Source organism: Bombus affinis, chromosome 3, assembly GCF_024516045.1.
Source record: "Bombus affinis isolate iyBomAffi1 chromosome 3, iyBomAffi1.2, whole genome shotgun sequence".
Taxonomy (NCBI): Eukaryota; Metazoa; Arthropoda; class Insecta; order Hymenoptera; family Apidae; genus Bombus; species Bombus affinis.
The window spans coordinates 8344582-8362525 of NC_066346.1; the positions used below are offsets into that span (position 1 = coordinate 8344582).

General features: G+C 35.1%; 2 protein-coding genes across 7 annotated transcripts in view; one reads left to right on the top strand and one right to left on the bottom strand.

Annotated features, from left to right (window-relative positions):
- Positions 1-26: 26 nt before the first annotated feature.
- Positions 27-5566, top strand: LOC126914576 (probable DNA mismatch repair protein Msh6). Its single transcript, XM_050718683.1, has 21 exons — positions 27-306; positions 627-806; positions 889-980; positions 1045-1113; positions 1189-1386; positions 1457-1591; positions 1669-1804; positions 1888-2168; positions 2234-2359; positions 2439-2520; positions 2592-2779; positions 2851-2945; positions 3009-3164; positions 3247-3404; positions 3478-3566; positions 3642-3932; positions 4006-4221; positions 4317-4496; positions 4563-4740; positions 4817-4968; positions 5059-5566. Exons 1-21 carry the CDS (start codon positions 174-176, stop codon positions 5314-5316), a joined length of 3393 nt encoding a protein of 1130 aa, XP_050574640.1. The 5' UTR covers positions 27-173; the 3' UTR covers positions 5317-5566.
- An 823-nt stretch (positions 5567-6389) lies between these two features.
- Positions 6390-17944, bottom strand: part of LOC126914608 (microtubule-associated protein Jupiter) — an 86421-nt gene continuing 74866 nt past the window's right edge. For 3 of the 6 annotated variants that reach the window (XM_050718763.1, XM_050718764.1, XM_050718762.1), the window contains exons 2-5: positions 14390-14787; positions 13102-13125; positions 11244-11330; positions 6390-7837 (exon numbers count right to left, since the gene is read on the bottom strand). In XM_050718763.1, the coding sequence (XP_050574720.1) occupies positions 7662-7837; positions 11244-11330; positions 13102-13125; positions 14390-14787 (685 nt within the window). In that variant the 3' untranslated portion in view covers positions 6390-7661. The remainder of the gene's footprint in view (positions 7838-11243; positions 11331-13101; positions 13126-14389; positions 14788-17944) is intronic. The other 3 variants (XM_050718767.1, XM_050718766.1, XM_050718768.1) reach the window with 3 other exon arrangements.

Consider the following 17944-nt stretch of genomic DNA (forward strand, 5'->3'; position numbering starts at 1 on the left):
ATAAATGAATAGATTCAGTAATATTTAAGAACGCAGAGTAATACTTCAATGATTTTTAGAAAACGTAAGTTTTGCCGGGATTTTGATCCTTCCACCTGCAAGAACAGTAAATATTCAGGTGTAAAAGAGGAATTATTAGAAATTTTTAATACGATTATAATTGTTATATCATTATGTCTAAAGTGAATACATTGTACAATTATTTTATTTCGCCTAAAACTCCTAAAACTCCTAAACAATCGAATAATAAGAAGCCTGATGAAAAACCTAGTACGCCGAAAAGACCAAGAGAACAATGGAACAAAGGTGTATAACGAAAATAGCTTACTTGTAAATCATTAATTTATTATAGCAATAGAATAGAATGAAAGCAATAGAACATGCGATGAAAAACATATTTTATGTAATTTTGAGCCGCATGTGTTATTGCATCGTAACATTAAACATAAAATTAAAATAGAACATTTCACAGAAAAGAATTCATAATATCTACGAAAAATCTATTCAATATAATAGTTTATAAAAGTTTCTCACCGTAACTGATACAATAAATGTATTGTGTATTCTAAATTATCGAATAAATATTACATAAGTGATGTAACATATTATTTATGATATATATATAGCAAAGATTCCAAGCAAAGGGAAAGAAAATATAGATGTCAAAGATAAAAAAAATGTCTCTAAAGATGATGATGATAAAGAAGAGGAAACTGAAGAAAAGGAACCGGTACAGCCAAAAAAGCGAAGATTGATTATCCCTGATGAAGAGTCTGGAGAAGATTCTGGTGATGAATTTAAGCCTGGTTTGTGTTTTTGTTGCAATTGTGTCATAATCTCTTATTTGTTTTAGAAGAAAAAAATATATTTGATTTCATTTTCATATAGATCCAGAAGATGAATCAGAAGATTCTGATTCAGTATCTGAAGAAGTTAGTGAAAGTGAGCCACTAACACCAAGTGAAGAGGAATCTCCAGAGGTAAAAGAGTAATTACAAGTAAAGAGATTTGCATACTAATCGATCAATGTAAATTAAATTTTAGAAGAAAATAAAATTGGCCAAAGCTCCTAGAGGAAAACGGGAAATAAGTACAATGAAAAATACCAAAGATGTAAGGTCATAGTTATAAATTTTTCTTTTTATTAAATAGATATATATATTACTTAATCAATTAAAATTCACTTAGGCTAAAAAAGAATCAAAACCACAGCAACAAAATCAAACCAAAGGTTCGGACAGTGTTACAGAATCTTGGCCACATTTAAAGTATGATTTCCTTCAACCAAATAAAATACGAGATATTCGTAGGAAACCACCAAGCGATCCAGATTATGATCCTAAAACTCTTTATGTTCCTCAGGATTTCTTGAATCAACAAACTCCAGTAAGATAGAAATTTAAATTTTTTTAACAAGTATTATTTGATGCACCTTACATTATACGATTTTATTCAGGCCATGAGACAATGGTGGGAATTAAAAAGCAAACATTTCGATTGCGTTCTTTTCTTTAAAGTAGGAAAGTTTTATGAATTGTATCATATGGATGCTGTAATTAGTGTCAATGAAATTAATCTTACATACATGAGAGTAAGTCACTTGTATTACTTTATATGTATTTTAAAAACACTAGAATAAATTGCTAGAATGAACTTGATTAATTACAGGGAGAATTTGCGCATTCAGGATTTCCAGAAATTGGATATGGTCGTTTCTCAGCAAGTCTCATAGAAAGAGGCTACAAAGTGGCTAGGGTAGAACAAACAGAAAATCCAGACATGATGGCGCAACGTTGTAGCAAAAGTATAATTCCAAAAGCATATTGCATGTATTTTAAAATTATTAATCACAATTCAATTTTATTTATTGCTTTATTTATTGAAAAGTGACTAGGCCAACAAAGTTCGACAAAGTAGTTAAACGAGAAATTTGTCAAATAAGCAGTAAAGGTACAAGAGTATACACTCCACAGGATGTAGAAGCATCTACGGCAAATTCCAATTATTTGTTATCATTAGTTGAAAAATGTCCATCTGGTTCAAACAAATCTCATTATGGAGTGTGTTTCTTAGATACTACAATAGGAGACTTCTATCTCGGTCAATTCGAAGACGATCGATGTAATTCTAGAATACTAACTTTACTCGCTCATTATCCGCCGGTTCATGTAAGTTGTTTTAAAATCGTAATTAAAAAAGTAAAATTAGATAATTGAGTTGATTATATGTTTAGGTGGTTTATGAACGAGGTAATTTGTCTCAAAAGACCCTAAAAATCTTGAACAACACTTTAGCAGCGTGTATTAAAGAACCACTTTTACGCGAATCTCAATTTTGGTCATCTTCGACTACGTTAAAAGTAAGTATAATGGTACTAAATGTTCAAAAATGTTAAGATCTGATTTTGTTTGTAAGTTCTTTTCTTTTCTAACTTGCAGAATCTTCATGAAGGAGAATACTTCAAAAATTCAGACTCTCAGTTTCAATGGCCTGCAGGTTTACAACCATATCTTAATGAAAGTAAATATTTCTAATACATCTTCTTAATGGAAGTTTGGTTCCTATTGACGTTCCAATTTTTATTTTTTTAGATGATACTTTAGGTTTAACTTCTGCTGATGATAAAGAGTTAGCGGTGCATGCCTTAGGTGGATGTGTATACTTACTCAAAGAATATCTGCTTGAACAGCAATTATTGGCACAAGGACGTTTTAAAACATATACTCCGCCAGATTTTTCAAATGAGAAATCTGTGGCTTCAAACTTTGCGAATAATATGGTGACTATGAATTTCATTATTTAATTGCACATATGAAAGTAAACAATTAATTTAATGTATATAATTATTAGGTTCTAGATGCTATTACGATTAATAATTTGAGAATATTCGGCGAGGGTTCTCTCATGAAAACACTGGATCGTTGCTGTACTGCATTCGGGAAGAGGTATATTTAAAATAAATATAAACATTTTATATAATTTTTTAAATCAAATATACTTAATTATAGGTTATTGCGAGAATGGATTTGCAGACCATCCTGTCGCAAAAACGTTATAATCGAACGTCAACAAGCTATACAAGAATTAATGGATAATACAGAGGTGATGCAAAATGCTCGTAGTATATTAGCAGGACTCCCTGATCTTGAAAGATTATTAAGCAAGTGAGTTCGAATTATTATTGGAAGTTAGGAAGATCATTCATAAAAAAATATATTTAAACACAAAATTTCATGATAATTTTAGGATCCATGCACAAGGAAATGCGGCGAAAATGAATAATCATCCAGATGGCAGAGCGATTATGTTCGAGGGTCAAACGTATTCAAAGAAAAAGATTGCAGATTTTATTGTTACTTTGAATGCGTTCGAGGATGTTCTAAAAATTGTTGCTTTGTTCGAAGGTAATTGAGTTATCTATAATTACAATTTAAAATTACCGCAGTGGGATTGAAAAATATATCACCTACTTTTTAGATTTCAAGAGTACTATAGTAAGTCGATGTACTAAAATAGAGCCGGATGGCGAGTTTCCTTCATTAAGAGAATCATTAGATTATTTTAAGGTAATTAATATCGATTCTACTTAATGATAGTTATTAAATGATATATAAATATATAATAATATATGTATATTTTAGACCGCATTCGATCACGAAGAAGCCAAAAAAGTAGGCTGTGTTGTTCCAAAGAGAGGAGTCGATAGTGAATACGACTCTGTTTTAATAGAATTGGATGATGTAAAGGCAGATGCCCAAGAGTACCTTGAAAAGCAAAAAAAGCACTTCGGCGTGAAAGTCACGTTTCATGGATCGGATAAGAAACGTTATCAAATCGAGATTCCAGATTCTCAAATAAAGAAAATTGGTGCCGGGTATGAGCTTCAATCACAAAGAAAAGGATACAAACGCTATTACACTGCCGAGACTAAGGTTTCATCTTTCTCTAGAATGATACAATACGTTCAAAAAAGTAATAAAAGAAGACACTAAAATATTTTTACAGGAACTTTTGAGTCGACAAATAAATGCCGAAGAACACAGAGATAAAGTACTAAAGGATTTAAACAGAAGAATATTTGCAAAATTTAGCGAGAAGTATGATATGTGGAATATGGCGGTTTATAAGTTGTCTGTCTTGGATGTTCTTATCTCTTTGGCGGAATATGCTCTCAGCGGAGATATGTGTATACCAGAAGTTAACGATGGTACAGATAAAAGGGTAATTTGTAATTCGCTATTATAATATTAATATAATTCACTGTTTCACATATTTAAATATGTCGAAAATTGCTAAAAAGATTATACTTTTGGTAGGTATTTATCGATATTCGAGACGGATGGCATCCATGTATTATCTCCGATACATTTATACCAAATAACACTTTACTAGGAACTGAAAATTCTGCTTCTTTTATGATTCTTACTGGACCGAATATGGGTGGTAAATCAACATTGATGCGTCAGGTCGCCCTTCTTACTATAATGACGCAAATTGTACGTTTTAGTAACATACAACATGTTGAACTATGAACGAAACATTAATTTTTGTATTTCTCATAGGGAAGTTACGTCCCTGCAAGTTCCTGCTGTTTGACATTAGTGGATCGTATTTTCACAAGGCTCGGCGCAAATGATGATATTCTAGCTGGCCAGAGTACGTTCTTGGTAGAGTTGAGCGAAACTGCTGCGATATTACAGCACGCTACGCCATACTCGCTAGTGTTGCTTGATGAATTGGGTAAAAATTATTTACGTTTAATTAAAATTGTAATATAATTAACATATTAGTAAATTTAATATTTTACTATCAATAGGTCGTGGTACGTCGACGTATGACGGCACGGCAATAGCCGCTTCAGTTGTGAATGCACTTACAAAATTGAATTGCCGTACTCTATTTTCGACACATTATCATTCTTTGGTAGAAGATTATAAGAACACAAAGGAAATTACATTGGCCCATATGGTAAATATAAATCGTGCATTTTTCAAAATTTTGTTTTTGTTACTTAACTTTTTTGAGATATTTTTAGCATTATTATTTTACTTTTCATAGGCATGTATGGTAGAAAATGAGGAACAGGATGAAGTGTCTCAGGAAACAGTAACATTTTTGTACAAACTTAGCGAGGGAGCTTGTCCGAAATCATATGGTTTTAACGCTGCTCTATTAGCTGGCGTCCCATCTGTAATTACAAACAGAGCGCATGAGATCTCAAAGAAACTCGAACAAGAGACAAATTATAAACATCTCTTCACCAGTCTATGTAAGGCGAACGGAACAGCCATAAGGGATCTAATCGCTGCAATGTGAAACTAAACCAATTGATATCGAATAATTACTAACATGTTTAGTTTGTAATTTCAGTTCCGCTACGATATTACATATTTTTTTACATTCTATATATTTATTATGCTTTGTTATAGATTGCCATTACTATTTGATATTACTGTGTATTTTATAATAAAATTACTTGAAACGCTACCTCATGGTGTTAGTTCCACGTTGGGAAAGGGGGGATAAAAAATAATAATAAATGAGATAACAATTGTTGCTTACAAAATTTTATTAATTAATGCCAGAGTACAAAAAGGCTACTTATGAGACGAGAATACGATGCAATACAAACAATTTTTTACTCACACCAAAACGATGAAGAAACATCATTTCTTCTCTCTCTCTTTTTTTTTATTTTTTATTTCGAGCGTAAGAAAAATCGTGTGCACGAGAGTCTTACCGTGAAATAATAAATACAATTCCTTATGCGTTATCGTGAAACAAGGAAGAAGCAGGTATAGTGAACGACTATAAAAAAAATGAATGATTATTGGTTATTCCGACAGAGTTACGTTGTGTCTCTGCTTTAAGAGGACCGTAAGTGATACAGTGATAAATAGGATCCACGTAAATCCTAACCGTTTATGTATGTTGGTAAATCGAACGATTAAGGATTATCTGAATGTATAATGGATTACTACAATATGATTAGTAAAATTGCAATCTTCTCTATTTTAAATATGGGTAGGTATTTATGCATCCGTGTGCAAAAGCGGTCTTTTCTCTCTTCCTCTTCTTTATTTGAATGAACGTAGAAACTTAAGAACAAACGAGAAATAAAAAGGAACTGTGCTCTCTATAAAATGTTACGTAGAATGGCGTATTTAATTCATGCAGAAGAAAAAACTATATACGGTTATTAAAAAGGCACAGAAATTAAGAAAGCACTTGACCTTATTTCTTTTTTTATGGATTACACATATAATGTAGTTTTATAATCATTATTAATATTAATATTATTATTATTAATATTATTATTACCTTTTCTTTTCTTCTTTCGAATAATATATGCCTACTTCTAATATACAATTCCGGGGGTTCGTCGAACGTTTTCTAGTTCTTTTTTTTTTTTTTTTTTTTTATAAGTATTCATTATTATATTCGTAAATTGAGGGCTATCTCTCTTCTATTCTCTGGACGTTCGCGTTATTTTTTTTCTTTTCATTTAATTTTTCGCTATTCATCAATTACAAATTACGATTTGTTTTCCTTATCCGAAGAAAAAACCAACCGACAGCAGTCTATCAACTCAAAGAAGCGTGGTTCTTGACGCTCGCTTCGGATTTCTCGCCTTCCAGAATTTGGCAGGATTCATTTTCTCATTCGAACCATCGTTTCTTTCTTTCTTTTTTTCTTTCTTTCTTCCTTTCTTTCTTTCTTTCTTTCTTTAGTTTTACTTAAACATATTCGAATGTAAAAGAAGTACAAACTACGAACATAACATCCTCGAAAGTTCTTAGAATAAAAATTGAAATCTTGATAACTCACATTCGACAACTTCTGCAAAATTTTATGCTCTAAACCTCCTCCTCTACCCTTCCTACGTGATACAGAAATTCACTCTATATAACAATAAGAATGAACGATAGAAAACACGAACCGAAGCTCAACTTTGAAATAACTGTAAATTCTAAGAAAGGAATATCACCCAACTGAAAATTACGAGATCTTAATGAAACCTTGAACACAAGGTAGAGCATCAAAAAATATTACGTATTTTTTCCCAGCTGCCGAAATTCATATTTATAAATTGGGAACTATCCACAAAACGGGACATGAAAAATTTATTTATCCAAACGTATCAATAATAATCAATCTTCGTTCTTAAAGGTATCTACTTTCCAAGATAATTGACCAAATACATTTTCCATCCCCCATAAATGATATTGTTTTTTCCCGCAAATGAATTTAAGCAACTAAGAAAACGAAAGAAAAGCATCTAATATTTTTCAACGATCGATTTGTATCCGAAGCTACATTAAAATCTAAGATTTCAAGTCGAGTGATCTCCCGTGTAAAATTCAAGACCTAAGATGGACTTCAAGCTACTGCCTATTAAAAAAAAAAGGATAGAAACGGGAAGAATACGGTTCGTCTAGAAGAATTCCTCGGAAAAAGAATACGTAAACGCGGTTAATTAATCTTCGCTTTTTCAATCGAAACAAGAAACCAATCGCTCCTAAACTGAATATTTTTACTACTGGAGTAATTGTTTAACTGGAGGATCCGGTTTTCTTTCGAATTTGCCAGTACTGGAAGGGTTTTTCTGGCGCCAATCGAAAGGAGGATGTCGATCAGCGGTTGTCCATGAGGCCACATTTTTACCATAGTCCGGATGAGTATCCACCGGGTGGCACGCGTGTACGTGCCGGAACCTTCGCCGCCGGCGACGTATCGTTCGACTTCTCGCTGGAATTCGAGCTGGACATTCCGTTTTGCACGGCAGGCCCGTTGTTCTGTGACTCTGCGTAGCCAGTTCCGGTTACCGGGTTACCATCTACGAAGAATATTTGCCTTTTTCAGTCGACATTCTGAGATCAAAATTGTGGGATCGAGGTTCTTCATTAGGACACAATTTTGGTATATTTGGATAATATTTGAAGGTTTAGAGGAGAAGTGGTCTAAGCGACGAAATCATTAATTTGAGGAAATATACTGGGGGTACAGTCGGATTTTGATAGAGACAATACATCTTTAAACATTAATCGCGTGTAATAAGAAATTTTGTTTGTTTTTGAGAAAACACATAGATTTATTATATTTTCTTATTTGAATTTGAAGGCTGGAAACAATAAATTAGATTATTTGGTAGTAGAAAAAAAAAGAGTACTTAAACTTAAAAAGTAAAATATACGAAGGTTACAATACAAAAATTTGGAAATTTCTGACGAAATTGTCTAGGTAAATTTTATGTACCGATACTTTTATTTATCTCGGTTTTGAAAAATAATGCACTTGTACCACTTCTTCACTGATTTTCATCGGGACCAATCGATCGAAAGCTGATGGACTCTGGAATGATACGATAAGCGAATCACGAAACATTGAATAATTGGTTGAACGTTTCTTTGTCTTGTGACTCACCGTCTCTGTTTCCCTATATCACACTATTGCAATATACGATGATGTGGTAATTTTGTGTATTTGATATATTTGTACGATATCTTTATTTTGATCGAAATCAATCGATTTTAATTGGTCAAAAGTCTATGGAATCTGAAAATATGTATATGCTAGGATGAATCACGAAACGTTATATAATTAATTTGTTTCTTGTGATAACAAAGACTTGATGATTTCATTGTCTATCGTGAATTGATCTAATTTGATTTGATTAGAATGTTATTGTTCCATGATCGGCTTAGAGATTTTCAAATGTAAGTGGTGTCTTTTTGCACGAGATTATACTCAGTCTCCTCTATTCTGAATTCTAGGAAATCCTTTTGTTCTACAACGTTCATTTTCGAGACGTCGATAAATTCCAAAAAGACTACACATTACACCTGTAAGCCTCGATCATTATGAACTCTAAAAAACGAAGCTACGTTCTAATAACTCCCAATTTTCTCCTTTATTTCCTCATTGCTATGATTCCTATGGAATTTTCTATTTAATTCTATGGAAATCGATTTCGTATTACTCGCATGCAATTATTATCAGGAGTATAAAAAACCAGAAAAATGTTATCGATTGCCGTTACCACTTAATTAAAACAGGCTGAAAAACAATAAACAAAAAAAGAGGCGTATTAACCAACTTATAACGGTTATCATGCATCCTTAGTTTTTTATACGCCTGATATCCACCGTGTGTTTGTATAACACCGTCATAGAGATATATCGAGATTTCACGCGAAATCCACATGCTGGCTCTCTCCCTTCGTGATTTTTCTTCGACATTTCCCGTACACGCCCGTGAAAGGGGGACAGGGACACGCAGGTAATTTACTCGACAGGCAATTAAGCGTAAAACGTAAGGAACAACCAGTCGGTTTCGATGCACTGATAAAGAACGATCGGATATAAAATATTCGTGAGAGCTACTCTGCAGAACTTACGCTACGCAAGACAAGGAATGTGTAGGTAATCGTCTACTACGTATAACACGAACTTACCGTACTATATTACAGACTATTTTGTATGAGTGTGAGTGTTGACCTATGGAAACTTGTCGGAGAATTTGCTTGAATTCTATGCTTCTAGTAGCGATTTTCTTTCTTTTTTGTCTTTTATTTTTGACTGAAGTAATTTTTGAGTTGAATTCGAGCAAATCTGAGACATTGTGAGGATATATATATATAAGGTGATTATATAAATTAGAATGGATTTTAATTTTAGATGGCAATCGAGAATATTGTGGTAAGAGTATCGTTTTGTATTGAAGTTAATATTTTTTTAATCTACTTTTATTAAAATGTTCATTTAATTTTAGAGAAATGAAATAGCTTTCAATTTAGGATATTTTACGGATTTCTCTCAAATTCTCGATTGCCTTCCATCTGTACGGATAAGTTATAGGGATTTTTAAACACATTGTTCTTTTCAGGAGAATACAAATTACAAATAAAGTAAGTGAAAATTAGGACTAAACATAAGGACCGTTACTCCGAATCTGAAATTAATACCAAATAACACATATACACATATACAAAAGAAAAAAGAAACACATTGTACTCGTAAAGAAAAGAAACGCATAAAGGAATATCATAAATCCAATCCTCTTCGTCTGCAGCAAGAACTACACAGAAATTATCGGTCGACCAAGGCTATATAAGGAAAAGAAACGATAAAGTAAAAGAGTGAAAGCTGAAACATCAACTCGTAAAAAAATCAAATTTATATCTTTTGCCTTTTTCTTTCAGTACTGTACAAAACCACCGGAGGATGACTCGCGTAAAAATAATTTATCAATAAACTTGCTTTTTGTTCGATGACTCGCCACGTAACTTATTAAACACATCCTTATCTGCATAATTTACAAGTCATATCAAAAGTATATCACGATCGTTTTCAACAAGCAATTACCAAGTGACATTAATGTGACTTAATCAAACTACATAGTGAGTCATAATCTTTCTGATTCATCCCCAAACATACGTCAAATCGTACTAAGCCCCCCCCCCCCCCCGCCAGACAATGACAAAATTTCCAGACCACGTTCTATCAAATATGCATACAAAACCCTCCTGCTATTCTAATCAAAATAAAGTAGGCCCCACTTGCTCGTGAATTTACCCCGTATTTTCCTTCGTAAATCGGGGGTCGAGACCATACAAACCTTGATAATACCACACGCCAACCATTCTGCAATTTATATTCAACCCTCCTGTTAACCTACGTTGCATTGCATTTTTTTTACTTGCATGCGTTTATACTAATTCCGATAAATTTTCATATTTCTAAATTTCCAAATCTCCAATTCCCGAAATTCTCTCTGGAAATTCTCAAATTTTCAAACTTACAAATGTTCAAATTGCCAAAGTTTCGGATCCTTTTATCTCCCAAGATCTAGTTTCGTATTGTTCGTCGAATAATTCGACTTTCACGCGTATTACTTCGCTGTTTAAGCCGCAGTAAATTATTTCATGACAACAGTGGTTTAAACTCTCGAGATGCCGCTGAAGAAGGATGACCTTCGGCAATTTTGTACAGTACTACGGAATCTCCTCTTCTGTCGTTACCTGCTCGATGAAAAACTAATCAAATGGAGTTTCTCACGTGTCTCGAAGTTTCTCGAGGAAGAGGATAGAACAAATAATTTCATGTGGATGAAAATAATAAAATACATGTTTAAATGTTGATGAAAAAGGGCGAAAGACATTGATTGATTGTCTTTAACAAAAAAAAGAGAGAGAAAAGAGAGTAAAATTGAGAAAAAACAAAAGAAGAGTGGGTAAACGTTACCTCGACACCTTCGTGCGCTGCGCCTCACGGGCGTCACGTCAACTCCGTCTCCGGTGACCGGGTTGCGAGTTAAGCAGGATGATCCACCTGCCAGGGTTCGAGCGGGTAGGAAGGCGCAGAGGACGACAGTTTCACAGCCGGTGCACGCAAAGCGACACGCGCCAGAATTTCACCACCACCACCACCACCACCACCCCCATGCACCGACACACAGGTAGCAAAACCCACATCACCGTCACCCAACCGTGTATATATGTTAGTGGGCGCGACTGTTCGCATGGACCAATTCGAAATATTACGATCTTTTTAGTTATCTTAATTTTGGGGGGTGAGGGACAAACGGTGAAAAGAATAATCGAAAAGTTAAAGAGTGTTCGGATATTTAAATTTACAAATCTTCGAATTGCTAGATTTTTGAATCTTTAAATGTTTAAATCTTTGAATTTTTCAATCTCTGAATATTGGAATCTTTGTGAACAACTAAATCTTTATATTTCTGAATTTTTGAATCCTTGAATCAGATCAGCTGTGTCTTGGAAGAATCTTTCAGTATTCAAATCTTAAAATTTCTGAATCTTTGAATATGAAATATAATTGGAATAGTAACGCGAGTAACTGGAATTTGTCCATGCGAAGAGGAACGAGTACGAACATAATAGAAAACCAAGAGTATTGTACTATATTACGTTTGTGTGAGATAAAGCAAGCAAAAGCAAAGAAAGTTACGGAGCAACGGAAGAAAACACAAAGTATCAAGATTGAAATAACAATGGACAGAAAAACTGCAGTTCTGAAACTGTTCCACGAGTAAGAACGCACTATGAACAATTCGAAGTTCACTGACGATATGTGAAGCATTGTAAAAAACTAAACAGACACATATGATTCCAAATTACTCTAGAAATCAATTCCAATAATAAAAAGAAACGCTTAAAAGAATAACATCTCCGTTACATAAAAATTCCACACATTAAAATAAAAATAAAGATAACGGGGTCAAACAAAATATTTTCAAAATATGTCATATATTAAACAACTTCGTGGTTCCCATCCGATTGCGTGAAAAATCGATGAGAAACAGATTATTTATCGCAAGCAGAGAGGTATGTTACGGTGTTTAACCAAAAAATTAAAGGATTGAAAATGGTGCGACTAACTCAAAATATGTGTTTCTAGTTTCGCAGCAGGCCCTGTGACTCGTTAAAAAAAAAGTACTTTAATCAAAAAATTATCATAGTTCACGCTTTACGAAATATATATTGTACATATTAAGAACTTCTGGAATGACTACGAACTTCTACACTTCAAAAAAAAAAAAAAAAAAAGAAAAGAACAAGGATAGAAAATTAAATCCAGTTATGCTAAATGAAATTCTAAAAAAAAACACTAATTAATATAATTTTATGCGAAATTTCATGTTTGAAAACTTGATTTGCATTAATAATCACGTCATTGCACGATCGAGATTCATAAAAATTTTTTATAAAAAGGTAAGTACACGGTACATGTACACGCGCACATAATAATTTTGTTTTTACATCTTTCCTCTATTCTTAAAAAATGAAAAAAAAAAGATCCTGCATATATCCTTCCCCAATTTATCGCTAACGATTTTTCTGCCTCCTATTTGCATCTTTGTTGAACTCTTCACTAACGACTTAACGCGAAACGGTTTATACGTGTTCGATTGAACTATTAATTCTTGCAATTCGATCGATAATGTAAATCAAGTTAAGAACGACATTTCCCGAAACAGATCGCGATCATCCGTAATTAAAAAAAAAAAAAAAAAAAAAAAAATAACGTGTAGGATGAGTGTCGTGTCATCTACTTGAATATGTCTTTTTTACACACTTACGAAATCGTTTGATTCTCCTAAAAGCTGCTTGTGAACAATTCAAGAGGATGACTTGGTAAAAGCCATGGATTAGTCACAGAAAATAAGAAAGAAAAATAATAATAACAATGTTCGTTCGTGTCTCGCTAGCTCCACAATAAAAAGATCAATAGCGATTTTTCCGTTGAAATTTGTTCATTCAATCGATTTAATGGAACAAAAGAAACCGAACGGAATTTCAACGAACGCGTGAAACTCGACAGAAGTGTCTTTAATTTGAAAGGAATTTCAAACAGAATCGGCGTGGTGCGAAAGTTAATATCGAAAAGAGCCTGCGACACACAGACACATATTTCAAGGTAGCTCGAATACAGTGCGAGTTTAAGTATATATTTGTAGTTCCAGCGATTGCACGCTTGTCACAGTAGCAATCTGTTAAAAAATCAACGAAAACTAATAAACAAAAAGAAAGAAATAAAAATCGAAAATTATATATTACTCGAGTGATATACAGTACGCAAGAAACTAAATCGTCTCAAGAAAAAGCTTCGATACCAAGAAAGTAACGCTTGAGAAAAAAGAAAGAATTCATCCCACGTTTACGACGTGAAGGTAATTGTGCTGTACTGACGATTTAAATATAGCTTGTTCAAAATAAATTGACTGCGCAAGGCTGCCACCACCATACACCATTTATAGTAGTGCTTGGTTAACTGGTCGCGTATTGGCAACTTATCTGGTCAATTATCGAGAGAGATGTAATATTTCCAAAATATTCTCTTAGTTCAATGCAATTGAGACACCGTTACCTAAGAGATTTTTTATTTTTTTTATTTCACTGCTGGAGATATTGGCCAATTAACGCTGCACTGCTATAATGTTTAGCGCTAGAACTATCAGAGTGGTCAAAATTGCCAATTTCTAGTTCTTCGTAGACACTCTAGAAATTCTTTCATTTTAATTTCAATGACACGAATTTTACACTTTGGTCATCGATAGTTCTAACGTTAAACCTTCCCTTCCTGCTCAACAATTCTCAAATGGCAAATTATAGAAGCGTGTGCTCGATAGCAAGCAGTCAATTCATTTCGTACAAAAACAACTAAATTACCGAATACAAAGAATCATTTGCAATAGCGAACACTAGTGGCAGAACTCGTAGCCGCGTTCCATCGCGCTCGCACCGTACACCAGTTCACCTGACCAGAGAGACAGTAAATCCTTTTTGTTTCCACATATAGTGGGGGTGTCGTAGGAGGAGGGCGGGTGTTGTGGATGCGTTTTCGAGAAAGGAGAATTTACACCTTACCTGTGACATCGTTGGTCAAATTGTTGCCATTGCTGGCCGCGTATCCGTTGAGAACGCCCGCGATCGAGTCCGTACTTCCGGTGCTCTTCGCGGGCGACGTTGCGGCGCCTGATGACACCGATGAGGACGTCGACTCCCCGCTGAGGGAGATATTGCTGCGCATGTGATTTTTCGCGTTTGGGGTGGTGGGTGGGGCATCGGGAGGGCCAAACAGGCGATTGTATGAATCATTACCGGGCTTGTTGCGCGGCGTTTCGTTGCTGTTGCTGTTCGGTGTATCGCCGAACAGCGCCGAGCCCAGCTGCGACTGGTTGTGGTTCTTCACGCGGCGGGGGCTAGTCTCTTCGGGGGCCGCGCCGAAAATGTCGCTGCTTCCGCCACCAGGGGGTTTCAATACCCTGAAACAATGGAACAATGCAAACGTTAGATTTATCGATTTCAAAGATGGCTGGTAGAGGTATAATTTTGACATTGGTCTTCAACCTTTAGGCATCAAAGTACATCAAAGATACACCAAAGTATTAAGTTCATGAACAGGAAAAGAGGATTGAAGATTTCTTCATTCGAACTGACAATTTCCTGCATAGAATAATTTATTTATTCAGAAATTCTTAGGTGATTGGGCGTCTTTTTTTTTAAAGTGTTTTTCGCAATAATTTTTTTTTTTATGGGTTTAGTCATTACTATATCATTATTTAGAGTAGAATTTGACTCTGAAGTAAATTGTTTAGACTAAACTTGTCTATTAAGGAAGTTTATTGGTATTGGGGCATTTTGATCGACCATATCGTTGATGCTTCTTTTTCTTACGTAATACTAATTCTTTTTAGAAAATCTCAAACTTCATAATAGTATAGTAATTCTGTTACGACGTACGGTATGAATGCACGGTGAATACTATAAATTGTTTAGAAGAGCACCTCAATTTTATTCCTTTACAATAGCAAATTAAAGAAAAGAATGGAATAAAAGCTAGAAATCATTTGTACCTGCTTCCAGATGGAACAAGTGCTCTTAAAATTACCTACGATCTTAATTCTCCACCAGTAACAAAGAACTAGGTGAAGACGTCAATTTCTTTCAACGACAAGTACGCCTTCATCCACGCCTCTTAATTGCACGGTACACGAACTGTGCAATCGCGTGTAGTGCACGTTCCATGGGACAGCCTTTAGTAATACACGCCGAGTCAGCCACTTCCGAGAGGCGAAAAAGGGTTGAGAACCATTGTTCTCGGGCGGTGGTCGCCGACATGGGAACAACACGACTCGGTCCCCACGACGGAAGGACTCGATCCAATTTGCTCGATAAATCTGCGCTGATTTCTACGTAACGAGGGTCGCGCGTCTCTCGGCTTGATGCGTGGCACGCGCTTTGTCGCGTGCTCGTTGCCTGGTCGAGCGGATAGAGTGGGAAAAGGAAGGAAGAAAGAGAACAGCAACGGCGAAAAAAAAACACGAGAAGAGAAATAACAGACCAGGGTGTGGTACCAGAATTCACTTCGGACCAGGACGAGCAATTAAAAATATGAAATCCGTTCTCTTTTCTATGAACGACGAACGAATGAACGAGCCATGGGGGAGCATAGTTTTAAAGGTCCACAGACATCATTAGCAGAACGGTTCAATTAACGAAGGAACCGTTCACGCGTGACGATCTCTTTTTTTTCAATCCCTCTCTCTTTTTTTCAATTTTCTCCAGGGATGGATTCTGACTGCTTTCGAACGAGTTTGTACAGGGAGACTATCCGAATATGGACCGTTTCTGGTTACACAGGCTCCGCGATGAATCTTGATCGATTCAGTCAGGATGAAGAATATCCTGTTGATTAATGCCTCGACTGATGTCTTGATATGGTAGCCGGTATTAACAATTCCGCTCCCATCTAGATCATTTTGTACAAGAGTCTGGTCGAAGTGTTTATAAATGATGTTGTAGCAGCGATGGATAGAGTATGATTATTGGGAGGAGCCGTTGCTTCTTGGGTATGTAGTTTGTGTCGGGATTATTTCTTGCTCGAGTTACACGGAAGCTTAAAGTGTTCGGTTCCATCGAGGTTCGTCCTTTTCTCTCTTTAAAACTATATTTACACATACCCTCGCTTTGCAACGAAATATTTTGTTTTCTTCAGAGCATCAAATGTTTGTAATCACACGAAAATAGTACTAAGACTAAGTGATACGAAAATAATCAGTTTAAATTATTTATTATTAATTAATCAATATAAATGCTATAGTGATGTATTTTTATTATACAATAATGTTACGTTTACGCAACTTATTCCTTGGTTCAACATTCCGAACTCTCAAGATCGAAGAAATGACCACTGCGTATAATTACCGCTTGTTCCCCGATATTTAACTGATAATATGATTTATAAATTCGAGAACGCCACTCCTAAGTCATCCCCCCGTCTATAAGCTTCCTCGTGGTAATAAATTTTCTAATTACATTCAATTAACATTCTTCTCGAACGCATTACGTCGTTCTATCGACCGTATCGTATATGCCCGGTTCTATCGCCAGCAAGAAGTCGTTAAACTCCCGATCGATCGAATATAATCGTTTCACTCTAATTAACGTCGCAACACTGACGTCCCTTACGAATCTTCCCTGTGCCCCATTTTACCCCCGACGATTCATCAAACGTACGCAACGTATCATAGCGCGCATTTCATCGACTCGACGATAAATCAACGCTTCCTCGTTACGGTGTCTCGGATAATTGAACGACCGACGCGGTTTGATAGAAACGTGTTCGTTGCTTCGACGAGGAAGTCTCTCTCTCTCTCTCTCTCTCTCTGTTCATCGACCATACATAACCGCAACTATGAGCTTATAAGCCTCGTTTACGCTCCGTATAACGCTGAAAACTCACCACAAGGGACGCGCCATTCCTCCAATTATCAAATTCATCTTTAATTGACCAATTACTGGCTAGGTTGCTATATATACGGATTTCTTCTATGCGTCGAGAACTGGCGATTTTATTAAGTAAAATAGATGTAGATATAGTCGTTTAGAAATTAGCAATTGGTTACGATTATTTAACTGTGCGCTTTGAAAATTTTTATGGTCCATGAAGTGGCAACTTCGGTACACTTTTACAGTGGAACGTTCTTTTCCATGAAAATAATTGTGTTTAGTAAATTTACTGCTACATGGGATAGTTTCCATCCTCTTTTATTTTTTATCAATTTATGCTACTATAATTTGCTTTAGGGCTAACTCTTTCGATTCCAAGAACTTCCTACAGCAGAGGTCACCAAGAAATATTTCTTCAATTCCTCATCCTGGTATGTATAATATTTATCAAATTAAAAATTCTTTCTAGTACGAAAATTTCATCTCTCGAAAAATTTCAATATCGAGTCTCATCTGAACTTCTACATGACCCTACAATATCCACTCGATCTCGTTCTAACGAATCAAACCCCGGCTCGTTCGTAAATTACCATATTCTCTTCCCGTCAACATCTACCAAAAGCAAAAAGAAAAGTAGATCTATCGTCCATTTCCATTTCTTCCGTGCCATAAATCCTCGGAACGTAAGAG